Source organism: Pyrus communis, chromosome 3 (assembly GCF_041283825.1).
Source record: "Pyrus communis isolate YQ-2024b chromosome 3, ASM4128382v1, whole genome shotgun sequence".
NCBI lineage: Eukaryota > Viridiplantae > Streptophyta > Magnoliopsida > Rosales > Rosaceae > Pyrus > Pyrus communis.
The window spans coordinates 24,136,011-24,159,577 of NC_142567.1; the positions used below are offsets into that span (position 1 = coordinate 24,136,011).

Below are 23,567 nucleotides of genomic sequence, written 5' to 3' on the forward strand. Positions count from 1 at the left end.
GATAATGGTGGTGAATATTTTAATAATGAATTTTTCCATTATTTAACTAATCACGGAATTCTTCACGAAACTATTTGTCCTCAGACTCCTTAATAGAATGGGGTGGCTGAGCGCAAAAATCGTCATCTCTTAGAAACGGCTCGCTCACTCTTGATTGGGGCGTCTGTTCCCCGTTCTTCTTGGGATGTTGCTCTTCAAACCGCCACTTATCTTATCAACCGTCTGCCATCCAAAGTCCTGGATTTTCTTACTCCCTTACAAGTCCTTGCTACTTTCGTGCATCTACTGTTGATTCTGGTACTCTTACCTCGAGTTTTTGGATGTGTTGCATTTGTTCATCTTCATAAAACTCAACGGACGAAACTTGAACCATGTGTTCTCCGTTGTATTTATATGGGGCACGGACTCCATGAGAAATGGTACCATTATTACCATCCTCATTCCCGTCAAATGTATGTTACTATGGATGTCACTTTTTCCGAGTCTGAGATGTATTACCCTTTAGATTCCTCCAATCCTCCTCATCAAGGGGAGACACAACATCATGAGAAGGATTGGAATGATAGTATTGATCTTCTGCTGCCATTAGCCGAGCCTATAGCGGCTGCGCTACCCGCTCAGCCAACAGCAGTCGTAGTGCTGCCTACAGAATCAATGGCAGGCACGGTAATGCCGTCCTCACCCACGGCAACAGTGCCACTTGTTAACTTTGAGACTTCTACTGATACTACTCCCCCCTCATCTCCAAATATAGTACCACCAGATAACCATACTTCTGAGAATATTCCTGAGGTAAGCTCTACTATCCCTGTTGATGATACTGTTGTTCCGAATTATCAATTACCTTTCAGGCACAACCGGGGAAAACCACCCAATCGATATTCACTAGACACAACAAAAGGCTCTAAATACCCCATTGCCAACTATGTGTCATCATAGAAGTTATCAGAACTCGGCAAAGCTTTTGTACAACAAATATCCAATGATAGCACACCAAGTTCATTGAAGGAGGCACTATCTGATGATCGATTGGCCAAGGCAATGGAGGAAGAAATGGATGCACTCCAGAAAAATCAATCATGGGATTTAGTTCCACTTCCCCAAGGAAAAAAGAGAGTTGGGTGTCGATGGGTGTACACCATCAAGTACAAAGCTGATGGGTCTGTTGAACGATACAAAGCATGATTGGTGGCCAAGGGATACACTCAGACGTATGGTGTTGATTATACAGAGACATTTGCCCCGATAGCCAAGATTAATACGGTAAGAGTATTGCTTTCATTGGCGGCCAACTTAGATTGGCCATTGCATCAATTTGATGTGAAAAATGTTTTCTTACATGGTAATCTTAAAGAAAAAGTGTATATGGATATTCCACCTGGTTATGCATCAGTTTTACAACCCGGAGTAGTGTGCAAGTTGAATAAAGCGTTGTATTGGTTGAAACAATCACCTTGAGCATGGTTTGGGAGGTTACGGACGGCTATGAGGAAATATGGGTTCAGGCAGAGCAATTTCGATCATACACTTTTCTTGAAACGTCGAATGGGGAAATTGACGACACTTATCATCTATGTGAACGATATGATTGTACGGGTGATGACAAAGAGGAAATCTCAAGGCTCAAAGATTACCTAGCAACCGAGTTCGAGATGAAAGATCTTGGTGGTTTGAAATATTTCTTAGGGATAAAAGTAGCTCGATCTAAACAGGGTATATTTCTGTCTCAAAGAAAATATGTTCTAAACTTATTAGCTAAAATCGGAATGCTTGATTGTAAACCGGCTGACACCCCCATAGTCCAAAATCACCATATTGCCGTGCACCCTAATCAAGTTCCCACTAACAGATATCGTTATCAAAGGTTAGTTGGGATGTTAATTTATTTATCTCACACCAGGCCTGATATTGCATACGCAGTAAGTGTTGTTAGTCAATTTATGCATTCTCCTAGTGAGGCACATATGGGTGCAGTTGAACGCATCCTACGATACTTGAAGTCCTCACCAAGTAGAGGCATCATGTTTTTCAAGAATGATCATTGCCGAATAGAGGGTTACACCGATGCAGATTGGGCAGGCAACGTTACTGATCGTCGGTCCACATCTGGTTACTTTACATTTGTGGGAGGAAACTTAGTGACTTGGCGGAGTAAGAAACAAAAAGTGGTTGCTTTATCAAGTGCAGAGGCAGAATACAAGGGTATGGCAAAAGGAGTATGTTAACTATTATGGCTTCGGAGGTTACTTGGTGAACTCGGGTATCCTTCGAATTCAGCCTCAGATTTATTTTGTGATAATAAAGCAGCTATTGATATCTCACACAACCCGATTCAACATGATCGCACAAAACACGTGGAAGTTGACAGACACTTCATTAAGGAGAAGTTGGATGAGAATATTATTCAATTCCCATTCGTAAAGTCAGAGGATCAATTAGCGGATATCTTAACTAAAGCTATTGCAAGCCAAGCGTTCTACAACTCTCTTGTCAAGTTGGGCATGAACGACATTTGTGCACCAACTTGAGGGGGAGTGTTGGAGAGTTGACCTTTTGTAATTAGTTTAGTTATCTTTTTGACTCCTTATAATCAGATTGTAATTAGGTTATTTGATATTTATTTCTTTCCTTGTAAATCACTCTTGTACATTATATGTTTTCCTCCTTGGTGAGAAGAATGATATCAGAAAATTAAGCCCCAAAGATAAGCTCTAATTAGCATCTTTCATTTTTTATCTCTTTCTTTCCTCAATTTTTCCTTTGATTTTTCTACTTCTTTCTTTCGCGTTTTAGCAAATGGTGCTTCGTCTTTTTTTCGTTTGTGTGTCGTTATTGTTATTATGGGTGCATGATTTGGTTCTGTTTTGTTTTTTCAGGAAACGGTGTTGTTCATTTTTCCCAAGTGTTGTGTTGCCATTTTCGCGCTGGTTCTACTTCAGGTATGTTGTTCTTCTTTTCTTTTTCTTTTTTTTTTCCATTTACTTTTGCTTATTTTTTGTTCTTGGGTAAATTTGGTGTTTAATTTAGCGCACAGAAAATAGGAAATAATTAGTAAAAAATTCTGTTTTTGGATGAATTTGATGTTTAAATTATAGTAGAGAAAATAGGAAATAATAAATAAAGAACGAAAGAGAAATTAAAAAAATTATGCTTTGTTTGACCAGGGTAAATGAAAAATATGGCTCCAACTCCTATCGATAAATTACAGCCGTATATAAAGCTAGCGAAGTTAAGAGTCTGAATTTGGAGGATATGAAAACCATCGATTCCTGGAGCTGCTCAAACATAAGCAAAGCAGGTGATTTATAATAAGTGAATTTTTCTTTGTTCTTTATTGTGCTACCGAACTGAATTTTAGTATATGTATAATTTATCATTGTACATTTTTTTAAAATTTTTCTGTGATAACAAACAATAAAAATTTTATACCTTCTTAACTTTTTAAACCCATGTTTATCTGATAGGAAGACAAAAAAATATTTAAAAAATGTGATTAAAACCGGGCCACATGATTTGTGGCATAACAAACAATAAAAATTGATACCCGCCCACTTGTCAGTTATCGCCACAAGGTAGTATCTCTACTTTTGTTCTTCTTTCTTCTGTTTTCTTTTCAATTCTTCTTTGTTGTTTTTCTTTGCTTCTCTTGCTTTTGGCTGTCGTTTGCTTTCTTCGTTGTCTTTCTTTGCTTCTCCCGCTCTTGCCAATCCTTTTCTTTTGTTTTTGAATGGTTCTCAACACCTGAACCAAGTGATCAATCTTATAAATGAAAAAGAGAATCTGTGAGAAGAGCGCTTTTCATTCCTGGTGAACAAAGGTTTGATATCTAATTTCATACTATTCTCAAATATGATGTTTATATTTTTACATCATGTTGTAAAAAATTTCCATGTGTTCACTTCAAGTTTCTTAAAATTTACATATCAAACATTTTCAATCTTATGAATTATAACTAGGAACCATCTTTTCTTCTTTCTGAGAAAAACTATATTAATGTTGCATAATCATTCAACTCAGTGAATCTGAAGAAATTTCAGAAGTTGATCCAAGAGAATGTGATGAGGTTCCGATCAAGTTATTAAAAAAAAAAAAAAATCACCTCCTACTCAGGCAAAGCCACACAACAGCACTGGAAACAATGATTTGGTTAGTATGCTTTCAAGTTGTTTTATCTTTTCCTCCATTACCATTTAAATGTGATACTAAATCCTATCTAAATATGTTATGTTCTATTCCTTTTTGTTCAGGTTGCTTTATCAATTACAACAAGGGCTGAAGATACCTTTCACTACTCTGATCAAGAAAGTTTACCATGTTTTATTTATCTATATTAAATCATGTTTAACATGTTTAAAAACCTGTACATATCTTTTTTTGCCCAAAACTCAACAATATTTTTTGCATCCCCATACAACAGCATCTCCTCATTTTTTGTATGCAAAAGCTAGAACACACTATATTAGATGGGGTTATTAGAAGAAATTCAGTTATTATAATGTTTTTTGTATCTTTATACCAGGAATTTCTATTTTTTGTAACTGAATGTAATCCTCCTGGTCCAGAAATACATAGAACTGCTACAATACCAATTAACGCTTTTCCAAATTCATTGTTGTTATCGTTGTTCCTATTTTGTAACCAAAATTTTTTCATTTTTAACATCTTATCTTAACTTCAAACCCGCGGCAATGCCTGGGTATTAAGCACTAGTATCAACTATAAATATGTATGCATGTGTAAAGAAGAAGCTTGTAAGAAACCAAGTAATCAAGAAAGTAGCCAAGAAGAGGGCTAAGTAAGTGAGCGAGAAGTCTTGTAAGTGAGTAGTCTTGTGAAGAATGTGTTAGAGTTGTATCCTAAACTGTATAGGTATGCAACTTTGCTAGATGCCCCCTCGTGAAGAATTTGTTAGAGTTGTATCCTAAACTATACGTACCTGGCCTAACACGCGCCTTTTTACTCTTTAGCTTTTATCTATTGATGTTTGTAAGCCGATATAATTTCCACGATGATTGGTGTAATAGATGGAGGTTGTAGAATTTCAATCAAAATTGGTGGTAAGTGTTGAAGATGGCACCGGTCGTTTATCCTGTATTACTGCCACCTTTTCTTTTCTTGTAATAACTACATTTCTCTAGATAATACCTCTACTTCCAACTTCCACTACATTTCATTAATGGCTGGGAATTTCTACCATGCAGCTCGACATTAGATTAATATTGAGCGAAGTCTCAAATTTGGATTAATGTAATATTAAGATCATGAATAGAACTTCAATAAGTTTGCTTAGATAGTAAACTCTGAATCCTAATGAACCCTGTAACAGTTTCGAGAATATTTATTAGGCTTATTTATTGATTGCCCCTAAAAGTGTCCTTTGGTCTCACTTTTTTCCTTGAAACAGAATTTGTCTTACTTTAACCCTAGAAACTGCCAAAATCGAGTCATTTCACCATTTACTTCCACGCCGGTAGCGATTTGGCAGTTTTAGAGGTTTAGGAAAGTCCGGAAATTTCATATCTCGCCCACCACAATACCTCATTGCTACTAGCATGGTATGAAATGCTCGGAATGCTCTTCCATTTAACGTCTGGGACAAAATTGACGGAAATAGGGTGAAATAGCTCGATTTAGGCAGTTTTGGAGGACAAAGTGAGGCTAAAAGACAGTTTTAAGGGGCAAATCTGTAAATAAATCTATTTATTATGTGATCTGTAAATAAACCTATTTATTATTGATCTTTGAAGAACTATTAGATGAAGTTATTTGTACTTAATATTGTTGAAACTAGAGATCTCAAGCTACTTTCCTTAAGTTTTGTAAACAGAAATTTATGTTTGCAGCTTATAAATGTAAGTTATAGATCTCTTAAGTTTTGTTTGAAGTCTTGCTATTGAAAACAAATATGTATCTCTATTAATTTTTCGGCTTACCAAAAAACCATCACGTAGTGTTTTCATTTCATTTAAATCATAACACATGTATCTGTTTTTTTTAATTAGCATATCATACTATAACCAAAAGCTGACTTGACCTACCTTGATCGTAAAATAGAAGTGAAAGACGAAAAAAATTGGATCCATACCTGCACCAAATGATTCTCAATTCATGTCAAAACTTGAAAAACATTTTAGGGTTTTAAGTCTAACTACATTTCACATCTGTTTTGAAAATCACCTCAAACTTAAATGGTGTAAGATGTATTTAGTCCTACATTAAAGAGGAACATTGTGTAAGTTTTTTACGGAGAATGGTAACCACTATGTGTCAATGGCCCCTTTTTTTTTTTTTTTTTTTTTTTTTTTTTTTTTTGGGGTACGAAGTAGAAACAAAATTATCTCATTGTTGTTGGACCAATTGGTTTCATGGCTTCATGTATTCTAGCCATGATTTATGAAGAAATAATTTAGTCGGAAACAAGCCCATCAATCATTTCCAGCCCATCGACGAAACCAGTTGCAGAGCTCTGCTCTTTGTGCTCTCTGCTCTCCCCCTTCCTCTCGTTGCAAGCTCTCTCAATAAGCTTTCACTCTCAGGCTAAAAAGAAATTTGGAAACATCACTGTTTGTTCAGTTTCAGTATACCAACTAGAAAGATTGCCCGCGCGTTGTTGCGGGATTAGAAACGTATGAAAAAAAATTCAAAGGTGGTTAATGTTATTTACACTAATTGATGTTTCAACTTTTTAAAAGAATTTTTACATGAAGAGCAGAAATTTGATAAATGAAGCTCATGGAATTCTTTGAACCACTTTATGAATAGTATGACATGTGAGTGATCGATTGTGTAACAAAAATTAGTAGAGTATGAGTGTTATATATGAGACACAATAAATACAAATTTATAAAAGACACAAAAGATAAGTGTTATTTTGAGATATATATATGCACAACTAAAATACTAATGTTAAAATTTATATGATTTCGCCTGAACTAACATGATTTGTTTATTTTGGTAGGGCATTCAAAAATTAGACATAATTTAGTAGTGTAATGGTTAGAATGGATCAAACACTTTCAGCAACTAAAAGTTTTATACAACAACTTAGTTGGAGAATGCAGTATCTCAAACATATAACTGAAAAGAAAAATATGATTCGAACTTACAAATTCTACATATGAAACTGTAACAAAATGTCAAAAAGCTGACCACATTGTTTAACAACTTTTTACCAAGAAATGTAAAATCATTTGCAGTATAGCAGGGAAAATGTTGATTCCAACCATATGATACAAAATCGTAAAAGCAGGAAAGGGTTATTCTTAAAATACCTAAAAATATAAGAGTAGATAGATGTTTATGTATTTGGCCTTAAGAGCACACAAAAAATTAAAGATCAGGAACATCCGAACAATAGTTTGAACAATTTAGATATAAATTTTAACTCTTAGCAGCAATGGCGGAGCCAGGAATTATTGTGTGGATGGGCTAAACTAAAAATATTACTATGAAATTAAATGCTCAGTGTTTTTTGTTGCCTACATATAGTAATATAACAGTAAACTTGAAAGTAAAAATTTGAAGCAAGAGACTTATAGTCTATTTTCTAGGCTTCTAGCCTTCAAAAGTTTCAAATGAATAAAATAAAAGAACCATGTGTGGTATGGAAGTTTTAATTTATTACTATTAAATTTTAGTATTGGTTAAAATAATAAGTTTATTTAACATTTATTAACTCTTATTTTCCCTAAACACTGTCATAAGATTCAGAAATTTTCTTTGCTATGTGGGCTATGACAATTTAAAATCATAAAATAATCCAAATGATTAGTGTTTTTAAACATAAAAACTAAAACTCTCCCTATAATATAGCCCACCAAAACCTTGTACTTAGCTCCGCCGGTGCTTAGCAGGAGTTTGAGGTTTAACTAATAGAAAAATGTGGTCCAAAGAAACTACAACGGGATCCTGGCCATGTTAATGAGATATTATGTATGGAACAGTTTTGTGGGTGTAGAAAGCCCAGCAGATTGAATTCCAATTAATAATTCAGTGTGAAATATGAAGAAAGACTGAGACATTACTCATAGAAAGTGAATTAAAATGTGTATCAGTTGTGGTGGCAACAAAGGCTAAGGTCAATCAAATAATGAACAACTTCTTCACACTGTCAGCAAAAAAGTGTAAACAATGGTTAGAAAATCATTTTTTAATAAGTTGACAAAGAAAGAGAAGATTACTACCGTTCTAGTATTTCATAGTTGTGGCTTTAGAATAAACTGATACTGCAATGAACAAGAGATTTGTGGTTCTTACCCAAATTTGAGTCTACCCTCAACAAATTTAGTTTGTGCAACCTTACATCAGGATCACCAACTTTTATCAATTAATTAATTAAATATTAATAACCATACTTTATTTCCAAGGTGTCTTGTACCTATGTGTCTACTATATACTTTGATTGTGTGATTGGGAAGGAATAGTTTTATGTGATAGAAACAATACATGCATGGTGTGTTTGTTTGACCGGATTAGGGGGGGATTAGACTGGACTAAACTAATTGTTAGTGTAGTCCCTTGTTTGGTCTGGACAAGGATTAGGTTTAATGAGCTTATGTCACACTCGCTCAGATTATATACCTCACTAGGTGTTCTTAACGAAGATCCCCAATTTTGGCTAGACTGCTAAAACTGTCTCCTTCTCTGTTGTCTTCTCCTCATCTAAGTCCCAGAGCCCCCTCTTCCTTCTTCCTTCTCTACCAATCTTCCACCTATTCCTCCTCCGACAAGACCCATAACCTCTATCATCTCCGATCATCGTGGGCACATATCACCGCAGATGGTTTCGTTGAAACCCAAATCACAAGATCATTGTGAACCCAGTAGTGGGTGAGGAACATGATTGCGATGGAGGAATCTGAAAAGCCAAGAACGCTGGCGTCCACAACAGCGATGAAGATGGTGAAGCGGCTTGGGGTCGCCGCCTAAGATGCTAGGACACTGGGACCGGCGAAGAAGATGGAGGCAGCAGCCTGAGAGGCTCTGATTTGCGGAATTGAGTTGGTTTTGAGACACTATTTCGACGACGAGACACTCTGCAATTGTGGAATTGGAGTTGTTTTGGTCTGATCTCAAATTGTGGAATTGGTTTTCGAAGAGGAAAGTTTTCAGACAAAAAAGAAAAAACAGAGATAATTAATAATAAAATATTAATAAAAAGGAATTAAATAATATAATATTAAAATTTATTAATTATCCTTTTTTTAGTACGACACTGCCACAAACGCTTCACTAAGTTAGTTCAAGTTAGTCTAGTCTAAGCAAGTTAGTCTAGTCTAAGCAAGTTAGTCCAGTCCAACTAGTCCAGTCCGAGATAGTCTGATGCAACAAACGTACCCACATAGGCTCTTCCCAGTTTAAAAGGCTCTTTTTAATCATTGGAGCGAAAAATTTAGAAACACAACAGTTAAATACCTGCAATTGAATGAACCGAAGCGTTAAAAACTGAAATACGTTCATTAAAATTGCAAATAAACTCCGCTGCAAAGCAACAAAACTAATTTAACAATCTTATTTAAACCTTAATAGAAAACTTGTACCAAACAATTAAATAAAGGCCTAATTTTTCCAACAAATTGATAAAAAGAAGCTAATTGTGTCCCTTCATTATACTTCAGATAAACCAACATTGAAAGTAAATACTGTGATGTAGCTAGCTGACTAATCACCTAGAACACCTAAAAAAAATTTCACTGAGAACCAAATAAAGAGTAGCCAATTCCCAATTCGGAAACACTTCAAAAACCAAAAGTAACAATGAATTCAAACCTCAATCGGAAAAAAACCACAATTCATTTAAACCTCCACTGAGAACTGCAAAAAAAAAATGGAACTTGTTATTAGCATTTCAAAAATCTTATTTTACATTCCAAATTTTCTATATTATGAAAGAAAATTAAAATACACTTGTGAGGAGTGTAGAATGAGATTTTTGGAGTGCCAATAACACTTCTCAAAAAAAAAAACCAATGAGAATCATTTAGAAACGGCAAAAAACCGATATTAATAAATAAAAAAGAAGTCAGAGAAAAAATAGAGAGAACAATTCCTTTTGCAGAGCCATCCTCTTCAACCATGAATCTGATTAAAAGAAAATCAAGCAACTGATTGTATATATTCAGTTTTTGTAGATTCCGATTGTTTTTTCTGGTTCGTTGGAAATACCCCATTAATTGAAATGATGAATGCAAATACTTAGGTCATCTCCAACCGCAGGGTCCAGATGATCAGAGGGCAGAAAATAACCCGAAAACTGTCTCCAACCGAGGACTAAGCCAGAGAGCTCTGGAATCTGAGAGGGCCCCATGGAATCGAAGAGGGCTAGAGGGTTGGAGGGCTAACTGCATGCAGCCAGCCCAGGGCTGGCCATTTTTTTTGCTTATGTTGGATTTCCTATCGGTTATAACCGACAGAAATTCTTTGAATATTTTTTTTTAACAGTTTTATTATTATTTTTTATTTACAAAAATTTTCCTATAACTTCTATTTTTCATATATTTTTTTTAAATTCTATTTTTTTCCTATAACTTTTATTTTACAAATTTGTTTCATATTTTTTTTTAAATTTCATTTTTTCCTATTACTTCTATTTCACAAAATTTGTTTCATTTTATTTTAAATTCTATTTTTTTTTCCTATAACTTCTATTTCACAAAATTTGTTTTCTTATTTTTTTTAATTCTATTTTTTTCTTTAACCTCCTAAGCCATTATACAATATTAAATTAAATTAAGTAACATGAAACAACATTAAACAATATTAATAACATTAACCAACATAAAAATTATACAACATAAAAAAAAAACATTTAACAACATGAAACTTAAACAACATTTAAGTCGTAGTTTTTAAATAATAAATTATATTTGACCATATGGCCATTTAGCCCTCGGTTGGAGATGATTTTTTATGACAGGGCTAAAACGAGTCATCTGGCCCTCGGTTGGAGACAGAGGCAAATATAAGAAATGGAGACACAATTTTTGTGAAATGGAGACAGAGGCAAATACAATTTTTGTGAACCAACTGGTCAAATCCTATTGCGCCATTCCGCGAGATCTCCACCTCATAAACCCTAACGCGAACTGAATCAACCAAAACTGAAAAGCAAAATCCAAATAAGAAATGGAGACACAATTTTTAATAGACAACGACTGAAGGCATTTCAATCCATCGCTGTAGGGCACGAAGATCAAAGCAATTACAAAACCCGGATCTAAAAATCGGAGATTTACAGATATGAATCAAAAGCAATAGGCTTTTTCAATTCCATAATTTCCCATAAAACAAAATATATAAAAATCAGGGAAAAGGGTAAACAGGACTTACACCCCAGGAGCAGAAGGAAGAGGGAGATCAGAGGGAATCGACCCGCCATGGAAATCTTTGAGCGTCATGGTATTCCCACTCAATTCGACATCTTTCTCCCCCCCCCCCCCTTTTCCTCTCTTTCTACTTTCTCTCTCAAGATCTTCCCCTTGATTCATGGAAAGTTACGATCCCCACCACGGAATGTAAAACCACAAAACCCAAAACAATGAAAGAGCAATTTGAGACAAAAAGTGAAAACCAATAAAAGCATGCAGAGGATGCAAAATATACAGAACAAACAAAAAAAAAAAGGAACTGAAGCCAGTAAGAAAATTACAAAACTCACAAAAAGGTTACAGATCTGGCAATCCCGCGTCAGCAAACCAAATTATTTTTTATAGCAAGCAGTGACAACGACGGCACATGGACGAAATTTTTACAGTTCAACAGATCGGCGCGAGCGGAGAGAGATGAGATCAGACACACAGAAAAAAATTTTACAGTTTGACTGATCGGCGCGAGGGGAGAGAGATGAGATCAGAAAGGGGGAGAAAAATTAGGGTTAGAATAGCGACAACAGTAAAGAAAAAAGGAAAGAGCACCGAAGCACCCAAAAAATCGAAACCGGAGAGGATAAACGCGTGGTCTCGTAGGGTGAGAAAGTTACTGTAAAAAAGATGGCAAAAAAGTGGCTTAACAAACAAATTGAGGGGTATTTTGATCCGCATACTGCCGTAGAACAGTATTAATCGAGTTTGGATTTTAATGTATATAAATAAATGTATATATTGTCACCGAAAACAAAATTTCAGTTATGAACAGTGGATTTTTCTCATGCTAGGGTCTAGGGTTTACGGATTAGCTAGTAGTGGCCTGGCTTCCTCCACACAAAATAGCAAATAGTTCACGACACTGAAATGCAGGAGAACTTTTTTAGTGTGGCGGTCGCATCTCAATATTATTACGAATCCATGTATTATTATATAAATGAATGACGTGATTGTTAATATTACTTGACGATATTATAGTCATGCCGGAAAATGTCTATCTAAAAAATTCTATCACAAGCACTCTGTGTGTTGGAACCCCTGGAATGAAATGAAGATGAAGCTCATTACTGTGATTTTTGGGGCTTCTATCTTCTGTTAAATCTGTCCTTGTCATTTCTGTGTATATCCTTGCAAGAAATTGGTACCCATCCATTATCCATCAGCTTTTGCTATGTGATGGACTTCTTGTTTTTCTTCTTGTCTTTCACGTGTGTGTGTGTCCCATATTCTACCATTAGCCTTCGGCTCCTTAAATTTCTCTATCTCGCTCCTTATGTAACGGCATATGAAAATTTATATGATAAAGTTTAATATTGGGAGATCATTTCCAAGCAATCTTTTTATGCATTTAGACTCTATTCTCTATTTTATATTGGTTGATTTTTTTCCGATCTGTTCAATCAAAAAGCTAAATATAGACACAAGTGTGCAAACAAAAGAAAAAGAAATAAGATTTGCGATTTTCATTTCCCTTAATATTTGATATTCGTTGCATAAGATATCAGCAAGTTAGAATAACTTTAGAGGAATTCTTTCTTCTTCTTCTTTTCAAAGGAAAGAGAAGGTAAATGGAGAACCTTTGATAACAAAAGATGGAAAAGAAAAGGACAGGTGAGGATGAGGTGAAGAGATTTGAAGAGGATAGCATCCTTCACTTTTAAAGTCATAATTATGGGTGCATTTTTGTTCATCATCCTTATTGATCACCGTTAGATAAGTTTAATTTTTGAGATTTAAGTCTATCAAGTAAAGAGATCTCAAAATTTAAACTCATCCAATTATAATACATAAGATTCCATCACTTAAAGGTGGTGACCAAAAATATTCCACGCAATTATAGTTGGCTGGCTCCACAATATGGGGATAGAAGCCCTTGATGCCCCACCCGATGAAAGGTGGATCAATAATTAGAGGGAGTCTCCTTGTTGCAATATCTTTTCTGTTTTACTCCACAGCACATGTGATGGGAACTAAACTACAAGAAAGTAAATCAAACCCACAAAAAAAATGGAGGAATGGTGTGTCTTTATCCCTAAAAGATGGACAAAGATTTTGCGACTCTAGTGCCTTGAGAGCAGTGTACACTTATCTTCATATCTATAGTCAATCTTTCACCCTCCTCTTATTTGTGGAGAGCACCACGATTGCTCAGACTCAATACAGGAGACAACGCCAACAAGAGAAAGGGCTCATTGATTACCATTTTCTCAGAGGGTTTCAAATTGGCTCAAAACTGATCGATTCATAATTAATTGCGTTTGGTTCATGTTTGACTCGTTGAAGCTTGGCTCAAGAATAAAACAAGCCAAAACTAATTTAGCTTGATTAAGAAACAAATCAAGCTTCAACCTGAGTATATTCATCTTGAAAAACTTGTGAGCAACTCACTAGTAGAAAAACATGTTTGTGCGACGCCAACTTGCGCGACGGATCAAATTTCGTTGTGCAAAGTATGTTTGTGTGACACAAAACACAAAACGTCGCGCAAACTACCTTTCGCAACGGCACTTTGCGTGACGAAGGCTCGCGTTGTGCAAAACAGCTTTGCGCGACGAAGGTGACACAGCACGTGACGCAAACTACCTTTGCGCGACGTAGGTGCACCTGCCTTTTTTTTGCCTTTTCCCTTTTTTTTTGGGGTTCTTGCATTGCCTTTTTATTTTGCGGTATCCACTTGTGTAAATGTTTTAAATTGACGATCAAATTAGTTCATTGTATTCATATAGGTTTAAAGAGTGTACCTGTAAAAAAATCATCAAAATCAAAACTAAAATAACCGTTAAATCATGATTTTTCGTTTATAGCCGTTGAAAAGGTTTGTCTCGTTACTTGATATTTGAATGTTTGTTTTTTGTGATTTTTGGCGTATACGATCTCGAAGCATATACAAACAAGTTTGATGGTTGGATCGTTGAAACTAGTTTCGTACAATGTGTTTTCCATCAAAACGATAGGTTCACTAACACTTAGAGTTTATTTATACTTTTATTAAGTATAAAATAAGATTTTGTGGTATCCACTTGTGTAAATATTTTAAATTGACGATCGAATTTGTTTGTTGTATTCATATAGGGTCAAGGAGTGTAGCTGTAAAAAATCATCAAAATCGGAGTTAAAATAACCGTTAAATCGTGATTTTTTTTTTATAACCATCGAAAAGGTTTGTCCCGTTACTTGATGTCTGAATGTTTGTTTTTGTGATTTTTTGGCCTATGGGATCTCAAAATATATACAAACAAGTTTGATGGTTGGATCGTTGAAACTAATTTCGTACAATGTGTTTCCCATCAAGTTCATTGGTATATGTATTTACTAAGTAGATTTTAATTTATTTATTTTGTACAAATAAGCAAAAGGACAAAAAAAAAAAAAAAAAAAAAAGCCCTTGCGCGACGCAGTTGTACCTATGTCGGGCAAAGACTTTTTTTTTTTTTTTTTTTTTTTTTTTTTTTTTTTTTTTTTTGCCCTTTTCCTTTTCTTTTGGGGTTCTTGCATTGCCTTTTTCTTTTGTGGTATCCACTTGTGCAAATGTTTTAAATTAACAATCGAATTAGTTCATTGTATTCATATAGGATTAAAGAGCGTAGCTGTAAAAAAATATCAAGATCAGAGTTAAAATAACCGTTAAATCATGATTTTTCGTTGATAACCATCGAAAAGGTTTGTCTCGTTACTTGATCTCTGAATGTTTGTGTTTTGCGATTTTTAGTGTACGGGATCTCAAAATATATACAAACAAGTTTGATGGTTGGATTGTTGAAACTAATTTCGTACAATACGTTTCCCATCAAGTTCATTGGTATATGTATTTACTAAGTAGATTTTAATTTATTTATTAATACTTTCATCAAGTATAACATACGATTTTGTGGTATCCACTTGTGTAAATATTTTAAATTAACGATCGAATTAGTTCATTGTATTCATATAAGTTTAAAGAGTGTAGCTGTAAAAAATCATCAAAATCGGAGTTAAAATAACCGTTAAATCATGATTTTTCGTTTATAGCCGTTGGAAATGTTTGTCTTGTTACTTGATGTCTGAATGTTTGTTTTTTGTGAGTTTTGGCGTATACTATCTCGAAGTATATACAAACAAGTTTGACGGTTGGATCGTTGAAACTAATTTCGTACAATGCGTTTTCCATAAAAATGATAGGTTTACTAACACTTAGAGTTTATGTATACTTTCATTAAGTATAACATAAGATTTTGTGCTATCCACTTGTGTAAATATTTTAAATTGACGATCGAATTTTTTTGTTGTATTCATATAGGGTCAATGAGTGTAACTGTAATATGAAATATGAAATTTGAAATATGAAATTTCTTTCAATTGTGCAAGTTTGAAAAGATAAAAGATTTAAGGTAATAGCAGATGTGATTGTTCAATGAATTTTTAGTTTGCGTTGATCAATTTAATTCATATGCATCACTTGAAATCTTAAGGAGAGGGAATTATTGATGGCTTGATCAATGAATCTTTGGATGGATCGGTATGCAAGTTATGTCGAGTCAGGTGTTGCTTGTGGTTGTCTCTATTCACAGGTTATATTTTCTCTAGCTAATGGATTTTATTTGGGACAACTAGATATTGTATCGGTTTGGGAATCTTTGGTCTAAGCACTTTAGGGATGTCCCCTTAGTGTGCCTTCGTCTTAACTGGCTGGATTTTTGTATAGAATGGTGCTGGAGTTCTGCTTTTAATTTCTCCCCTATGTGAGCTTCATCTCTTACAAATAAAAAGAAAGACTGCAGTTCTGTGAACAAATCTTTGGTGTTCTAGAAGAGGATTATATCATTAAGTGCATGCATTAGCTGGATAAGTTTCCGAAAAAATCATGATGCTCAGATCCTAAAATGTGCACCTTATTCCAGGTTGCGGATGGAACATTCTAGGAAGAACCTGGTTCTAGTGCTGTAGCAACTATTGAGAACAAAAAGGTTTCTGTTGGGACTTTGGAATGGGTTCAAAGGTAATTACAGGGTATAATGGAATATAATAGTTTGTATCATTGCATATTTGAATGTGAATTTGCTTCTTGTAAAGGTGTAATGCTGATAGGCATTGGCCCTGGACCATTGTTAAGAGAATTTAGAATCCTATTATTGAAAATTTAGATTCATATAGGACAACATAGAGTGCTGTCTATGATCATGATGAACTCTTTAGGATATAAATAACAATGTACATGGAGAAGTAATGCTTGACATATTCGACTTACAGGAGCACTAAAATGAAGTTCTATAAGTAGCACAATTTGTAGAAAACAGAAGCAGCTTAGAGAGACTAAGAAGATATAGGGGTACTTCAACAGATGCTTATTTCTTTCTCCAATTTGACTTTGGCTTACAAAAATGAGCCTTATTTTCTAAAGGTTTTTGGCATCAAAACGACTTTAAAAGAAAATCCTAGAGATTCATTAAAGATATGTAGAATCTTAGAAAACTTTTAGGGCTCATTTGGTGTTAGGGAATTGAAGGCAACCAAGGGCGCATGTTTTGTTAAATTTAGGGATCTCAATTAACAGATTTTTGGTTCATGAACCAATTCTAAATTTTACTCTTGATTGTTTGCCGAACTCTCAAATGACCCCAGAAGATGGATTGACTATTTAGCTTACCATGGAAATTAATTTTGGGAACCAAAGGCTTAGTTGTTTTCATCTTCCAAATAAGATATCTTTTTTTTCTTTTTTTTTTTTTCCTTCTTAATATGACAAATAATTTAATCTTGGATCATGTATTGAGGCCCCATTGAAAAACTAAATATATGCAGGCATGGAGTTACCCATTTGAAGAAGTAGAAGCCCATACGAGTCAATCTATTGTATATGTTGGCATTGATAGTACTCTTGCCGGCCTCATTTATTTTGAGGATCAGATAAGGGTAGATGCAGGACAAGTTGTTAAATCTTTATCTAAGCAAGGAATCGATGTATACATGCTATCTGGGGACAAAAGCAATAACGCGGAGTACGTCGCGTCTGCTGTTGGTATTCCGAAAGAGAAGGTAAGGAGTTCTTAATTACTTCTTTCTTTGATGGGAAACAAAAATTTTATCGATTTGGACAAATGTAAAAAATAGGTAATTTTATTAAAAATATAACATTGTAGTAGGATTATTTGCACGAACACCTCCCGGGTTGTTTTTGAAAGTAGAAATAGGTATCAGAATCTGTGGTATTATTTTTGGAAACCAAACTATGGATTACATGCTGTCGTAGCAAAATTTTCTTTTCGACGTTTACCATCCGCAACTATGAATGAATAATTGAAGAGTGCAACGGAATTCTTTTCACCATCTATAAAAGATTATTTGAAAAATTTGCATAATGTTGATTGGTGGAGCATTGATGGAAAAAGTAGTTATCTTTCTTTTCATATAATAAGCACTGTTGTGTAGGATATTTGATCCTCACAATTTCTTGCAGTTACTTGATGCCTTGGAGCTGAGTAGGCTAACTATGAAGCAAAATCCCGATGCCAGCACCTGATCTTACTCCATCTTTGACCTCCCAGCCACTTTTTGCCCAGTCGATACCCAATAACTTGATGTATCAAACCTAGAAGATAGTTATTGTAGTTTTTTCTATTTTTGTTCAGACATCTTGTATGTACATTTTCATATATTTTATAATTAAATACTTTTTCTTGGTTTATTAATTATTGTTTAGAATTTAATTACAATATTTATTAAAAAGTAAATAAAAAATATTTTTGCCAAAAAAAAAAAAAAAAGGGGTTTGCGCGACGCATGTCCCTACGTCGCGCAAAGCAGGGGCAAAGCCATTAACTTTGTGCGACGCAGGCACGTCGTGCAAAGTAGCTTTGCACGACGTAGGACGCGTGTCACGCAAAGTGTCTTTGCATGTCGTAGTGACATGCGTCACACAAAGTGTCTTTGCGCGACGCACAACCCTACATCACGCAAATCGACTTTGCGCAACGTAGGTTATTTCTTCGTCGCGCAAACCCTGCTTTCACAGGCTTGCCGCGCGACGAAGGCTCGTCGGGCAAATTTTTGCGCGACGTTTTTTGACTTTGCGCGATGAAGGACCTACGTCACCGAAAGTGTTTTTTGTACTAGTGTCATATATTTTTAAGAGATAGCTAGCTTAGGCTAGATTTTTTTTTTTTTATTTTTTATATATATATCTATATATATCCCTTTTTGGTAACAATAAAATAACCAAATTGCGCCAATAATTTGATGAGGTAACTTGCCCCAGAACGTTATCAACTTTAGTTTGATTGGTTGGGAGTTTTTGTGACAAAATTGTATCATATAAAATGATTTGAAGTCCTTTTTCGACTGTCTTCGATAGCATCGACCATCCTAGTTTTAGAGTATAAGATAACAATTGAATCCACGGTGGGTTGGATTCCAAGGGGCCACCAAGTTTATTTTTCTGTGAAAAATATTTGATGCAGATTAAGGGACCCAGAAAAGAACATTTCGAATATGTGTTTTCTGCTATTCTGCTAAGCAGTAGACTTCATGCCTTAAGACAACTTCGTGGCCAAAAGAAACAATTGACATTATTTTTCTCCTACAAATTGACCTACAGAAAATGACCACTTTGTCAATTCATATACGTCTTGTGCATAAAAAGGAACCACTTGATACATGGATGGACACGGTGGTAGACCAGCTGGTCTAACCCAAATATGTCGAAAATTTTTGCTATAAGCATTAAATTAGCACATAAAAAACAACCAAGGTCTAAAAATACAAGCCTCTTCTAGCCCTTATATAATTGTTAAAAACATTACGTGACAACGTCTCACACTAAAAAAATTCAATTTCAATAGGAATTTGGATTGTTCGACAGAGCAAGTAATCTCTATAAACTTTATTAATTAGCATAGATATCTACAATTGATCCACGTGTACGGTGGATCTCGACCACTTCAATCTTAAACTGCACTATAAATAGCAGTTAAGACCCTCACAAGAAGACTCATCCCAGCTTTGAAGTTAATTCAGTTCCCAGCACTAGAACAATTAATCTTCTCCTTGTCCTTATACCCAACTTTTGGAGAAAATGTCTTCCAGTTGTAGCTGTGGTAGTGACTGCAAGTGCGGCAGTGGCTGCAAGTAATCTTCTATACCCCTAATTAACCATATACGTGATCGATCATCATTATCTATCATTCCTAATGTTCTTAACTAGGAATTAATTACTTTGTTTATATTTTCCTAATAGTATCGTATTCTCTTTATGTATATATGTGTAGATGTGGGATGCACGTGGACTTGGGTTACTCAGAGACCACTTCCATTGATACAATCATTGCTGGGGTTGCACCAATGAAGATGTAAGATTTTTACAAGACAAATATACCTGAATAAAATCGGTTACAAACTTTTTGTAATAAATAGAATTGGTGTAACACTAAACAGACAATAATTTTGTTGAATCGTGATTTATATAACTTTGTTGTTTACTTAGTGTCCCCCTAGTTTCTATTTGCCCATATTGCCCCTTGATAAACTCTTTCAAACATTGTTTTAATTTCATGAATTATATTTATGCTGAAAATAGGACGATTAAAAAATGAAGTTAAATTATTATTATTATTATTATTATTATTGCAGGTCCTTTGAGGGGTCTGAGATGAACTATGGAGCAGAGAATGACTGCAAGTGTGGCTCAAACTGCAGCTGCAGCTCATGCGGCTGCAACAAATGATCAAAGCAAGCCAAGTTTAAAGCTCAAGAAAAGCTGTCATGCACGAGGTCTCTATAAATAAGGACTGTAAAAGTTGAATTGTCCAGTTGGGTTTTAGAACTTACGTTGTAAAATAAGATTGCCATTTGACCTGCAAATCCATGATCTCCTACTCCAGCTAGGGTTTGGGATTTGAAGGTTTGCAAATGAGAGATCAAACTGTAGTTAATACTTAATGTGAACAGCTGAGAGCTCCAATATGTTGGTACTATCCATTGATTTATTAAAGCACAAAGTTTTCAGTATGCATGCATGACACCAGCACAAGTACTGTTCATGATCCATATATTTTTATTTTTCTTTAATGTGACGGTAATTGGATCAGGTCTTCAACCATTTACAAAAGAAACAAAATTATATTTTTCATATAAATTGATTAGATAAAGGCCGGCGCCAACACTTTTGCTTGCTTAACTTTGCAGCTCTTAGTTTAATTTTCTAAAATCTGAATAAGCTTCATCCTCAAGAGGATAACAACTGGATCATCAGCCAGTTAACACCTCTAAAATGATGACAAGAGATTCTTAGGCATGGCCGAGTGTATACATTCATATGTACATCTCTCTCATTACATTAGTTTGACACATTCATGTGTATATCTTTCTCATTACATTAGTTTGATGTGATAACGTTTTTGGGAATGAAGTTGTTTGTATCATATGCACTATACCTGAAGCCCTTTTTAGGCTGTAGTGTATACACTTTACGAGATCATGGAGGGATAGATTCCAAAGGGGCCAAATTTATTTTTCTGTAAGAAACTATTTGACACTAATTAATTAGGGACCCAGACAAGAACATTTCAAATGTGTTTTTTTCTTCACTTTGATGTGTACGTTCGATTTGTCTGTTAAGCAGCAGACTTCATCCCTTCTTAATAAGATGCCATGAACCAATCTTAGGACAATTAACCAAAAGAAACGTTTGGACAATTAGCATTATTTACAACTAACAATTATTAGTTTATCCACACACAAAAATTACATTATCTTTGCTTTTATAAATTCGCCCACGGAAAATGACCACTTTGTCAATTATTCGTGTATGTTTTGGTCGCGATCTATCCCAGGAATAAACGACTGATATTTCTATGGATTATTTATGTCACTCCTTGGCCATATATTATCAATTATTACTTAATCACAACAATGATTAGGTTAGTTGACTTGAAGAGTGCTTCAGGATATCACATAAGCCATGCAATCAAACAACTTAGGGTTGTTTTGATAATTATTTTGTTGTTTACTTTAGCTTTTCTTTTTTGTTAGTGATGGAGGGGGAATGTATAGAAGAAGGGAGGGACATAGAAAAGTGGAGGAAGGAAGATAACGCTGAAGAAATATATAAGAATTCAAGGAAAGAAATACAAAAATTAAAATTAAAATTGACTTTAAGTTGTTTTCACTTTCAAGATTTTGTTTCATTGATTGTTCTTTAATTTCCTATCTTCTATCACACCACTCATCTCCATTTGCCCCTTCCTACCTAAAGTTTCCCATATTTCAAGCACAAAATATAAAAACTAAAAATCAATTGGTAATTGAAACTTCATAGGGACTCTTAGCCTAACTTAATAAAGTTTTCCCAAATTAAAATCAACGCCAGAGTTCATAACAAAAGGTTTTTACCTACACACTTTTATAAGGAAACAACTTGGGGGATGCCCATTGCCTTTTTCTGCAAAGAAACTTTTTGATTGAACGACCGGACTATAAACTATCAATAAAATGAAAGAATTCCACCCAAAAAAATAAGTTGATGGAATTGAATCTGAGTGGTGCACACGAAAGATAAGAAATAAGATCCTTAACTTTCTATTTTAATTAACGTTAATACTGTACTTTTGTTTTGAATATCAACTTTTAAGCTTTGCTTGTTTGATTCAACAATTATTATCTATCAGATTTGAACTCAATTCCATCTTTAAATATAATACAGAAATCGAGTGTCACTAAAACAAATAATCATTTACCAAAAATTTAAGTTTAGAGTGTTTGATAATTAATTAAATTGTAACATTTATATAAATGAAAGAAATCTCTAAAGCATAAACATGTTACCATTTAAATATTAGTAACATCAAATCTGAGTGTTAAGAAAAGTTTAAAGTATTGTGAATTACTGGTGAGGGCAAGTAATCTCCATAAACTTTAATAATTTCGCATAGAAATCCAGGATTGATCCACGTGTACGGTGGATTTCAACCGCTTCAGCCTTTACTTGCACTATAAATAGCAGTTGAGACCCTCACGAGAAAACTCATCCCAGGCTTTGAGTGAATTCAATTTCCAGCACTACAACACTCTTCTCCTTATCCAACTTTTAAAAAAAATGTCTTGCAATTGTAGCTGTGGCAGTGACTGCAAGTGCGGCAGTGGCTGCAAGTAATTCTTCTATTCCCCTAACCAGTATATATATATATATATATATATATATATATATAATCATTCTCCATAATTCCTAATTATATTCTTAACTATGAACTGATTACTTTGCTTAGTTATTTTTCCTAATAATAATGTTCTCTTTATATATGTATATACGTGTAGGTGTGGCATGAACCCTGATTTGAGCTACTCAGAGACCACTTCCACTGAAACTATCATTGCCGGAGTTGCACCTGTGAAAATGTAAGTTTTTATAAGGCAACTATTGTCTTAACCTTGGTTAATTAAATATAAGGTAAAAATACTCTCCGAAGATTGCATAATGACATTTCAGGAGTGCTAGTAATCTCTCTCTAATTAAAAAACAAAATTGACTATATTATTATTATTACTATTATTATTGCAGGTTCTCTGAGGGGTCTGAGATGAGCTATGGAGCAGAGAATGACTGCAAGTGTGGCTCAAGCTGCAGCTGCAGCTCATGTGGCTGCCACAAATGATCGAAGCAAGCCAAGATCCAGACTCAAAGAAGAAAGCTGTGATGGTCTCTATAAATAAGAAGAAGACTGTAAAAGCTTGGTTTTAGAACTTACTGTAAAATAAGATTAGCCATGGGATTTGCAAATCCATGAATCTCCTAGCTTGCTAGCTAGCTAGGGTTTTGGGATTTGCTTTGTGTCTTGTGGCAACCTTAATTATTTTTATGTTACATCTTTCTTAATTTATGTGTTTGTTTAGCTCAATGTCTTGTGGGTTTTACTTTGATGTGTGTTTGGGTTTGGAAATGATAGATGAAATTGTAGTGGACATGAACGATTGAGAGCTCCTTCGAGTTGACTTTTAAAAAAAAAAAAAAAAAAAAACAAAAACAAAACGATATTATTTACACTAAGATGAGGGGGTGAACTTAACCTTATAATGGGCTATCAATAATGTGGTTCAAATTTACCTTTGACGAGAATTGAACCTAAAACCTCTCACTTACAAATAAATAAATAAAACGATATTAGACTGTAATACTAAGTGGTCCTTTAAGTTAGACCTTTGCTCCATTATTTTACAAGTGACAAGCCACTAACTATTAGG

At 34.6% G+C, this 23,567-nt stretch overlaps 2 protein-coding genes, 2 long non-coding RNA genes and 1 pseudogene across 5 annotated transcripts; 3 read left to right on the forward strand and 2 right to left on the reverse strand.

Moving 5' to 3' along the window:
* Positions 1 to 8,054: 8,054 nt before the first annotated feature.
* On the reverse strand, positions 8,055 to 10,651 carry LOC148698176 (uncharacterized). The gene is made up of 2 exons (XR_015960925.1): positions 9,769 to 10,651; positions 8,055 to 9,414 (listed from the first exon to the last, which is right to left on the reverse strand). It is a non-coding gene; the product is annotated as an uncharacterized LOC148698176 (long non-coding RNA).
* Positions 10,652 to 10,748: 97 nt separating this feature from the next.
* Positions 10,749 to 12,200, reverse strand: LOC148698177 (uncharacterized). The gene is made up of 2 exons (XR_015960923.1): positions 11,329 to 12,200; positions 10,749 to 11,099 (listed from the first exon to the last, which is right to left on the reverse strand). It is a non-coding gene; the product is annotated as an uncharacterized LOC148698177 (long non-coding RNA).
* Positions 12,201 to 16,059: 3,859 nt separating this feature from the next.
* LOC148698178 (copper-transporting ATPase PAA1, chloroplastic pseudogene) lies at positions 16,060 to 17,856 on the forward strand (annotated as a pseudogene). Its single transcript, XR_015960393.1, has 3 exons — positions 16,060 to 16,335; positions 17,139 to 17,372; positions 17,794 to 17,856. The product of XR_015960393.1 is annotated as a copper-transporting ATPase PAA1, chloroplastic pseudogene (transcript).
* A 1,448-nt stretch (positions 17,857 to 19,304) lies between these two features.
* On the forward strand, positions 19,305 to 20,339 carry LOC137715604 (metallothionein-like protein type 2). Its single transcript, XM_068454944.2, has 3 exons — positions 19,305 to 19,460; positions 19,601 to 19,681; positions 19,962 to 20,339. The coding sequence occupies exons 1-3, from the start codon at positions 19,408 to 19,410 to the stop codon at positions 20,053 to 20,055; spliced, it is 228 nt and encodes a 75-aa protein (XP_068311045.1). The 5' UTR covers positions 19,305 to 19,407; the 3' UTR covers positions 20,056 to 20,339.
* Positions 20,340 to 22,351: 2,012 nt separating this feature from the next.
* On the forward strand, positions 22,352 to 23,206 carry LOC137715603 (metallothionein-like protein 1). The gene is made up of 3 exons (XM_068454941.2): positions 22,352 to 22,478; positions 22,644 to 22,724; positions 22,888 to 23,206. Exons 1-3 carry the CDS (start codon positions 22,426 to 22,428, stop codon positions 22,979 to 22,981), a joined length of 228 nt encoding a protein of 75 aa, XP_068311042.1. The 5' UTR covers positions 22,352 to 22,425; the 3' UTR covers positions 22,982 to 23,206.
* The last annotated feature ends 361 nt before the right edge of the window (positions 23,207 to 23,567 follow it).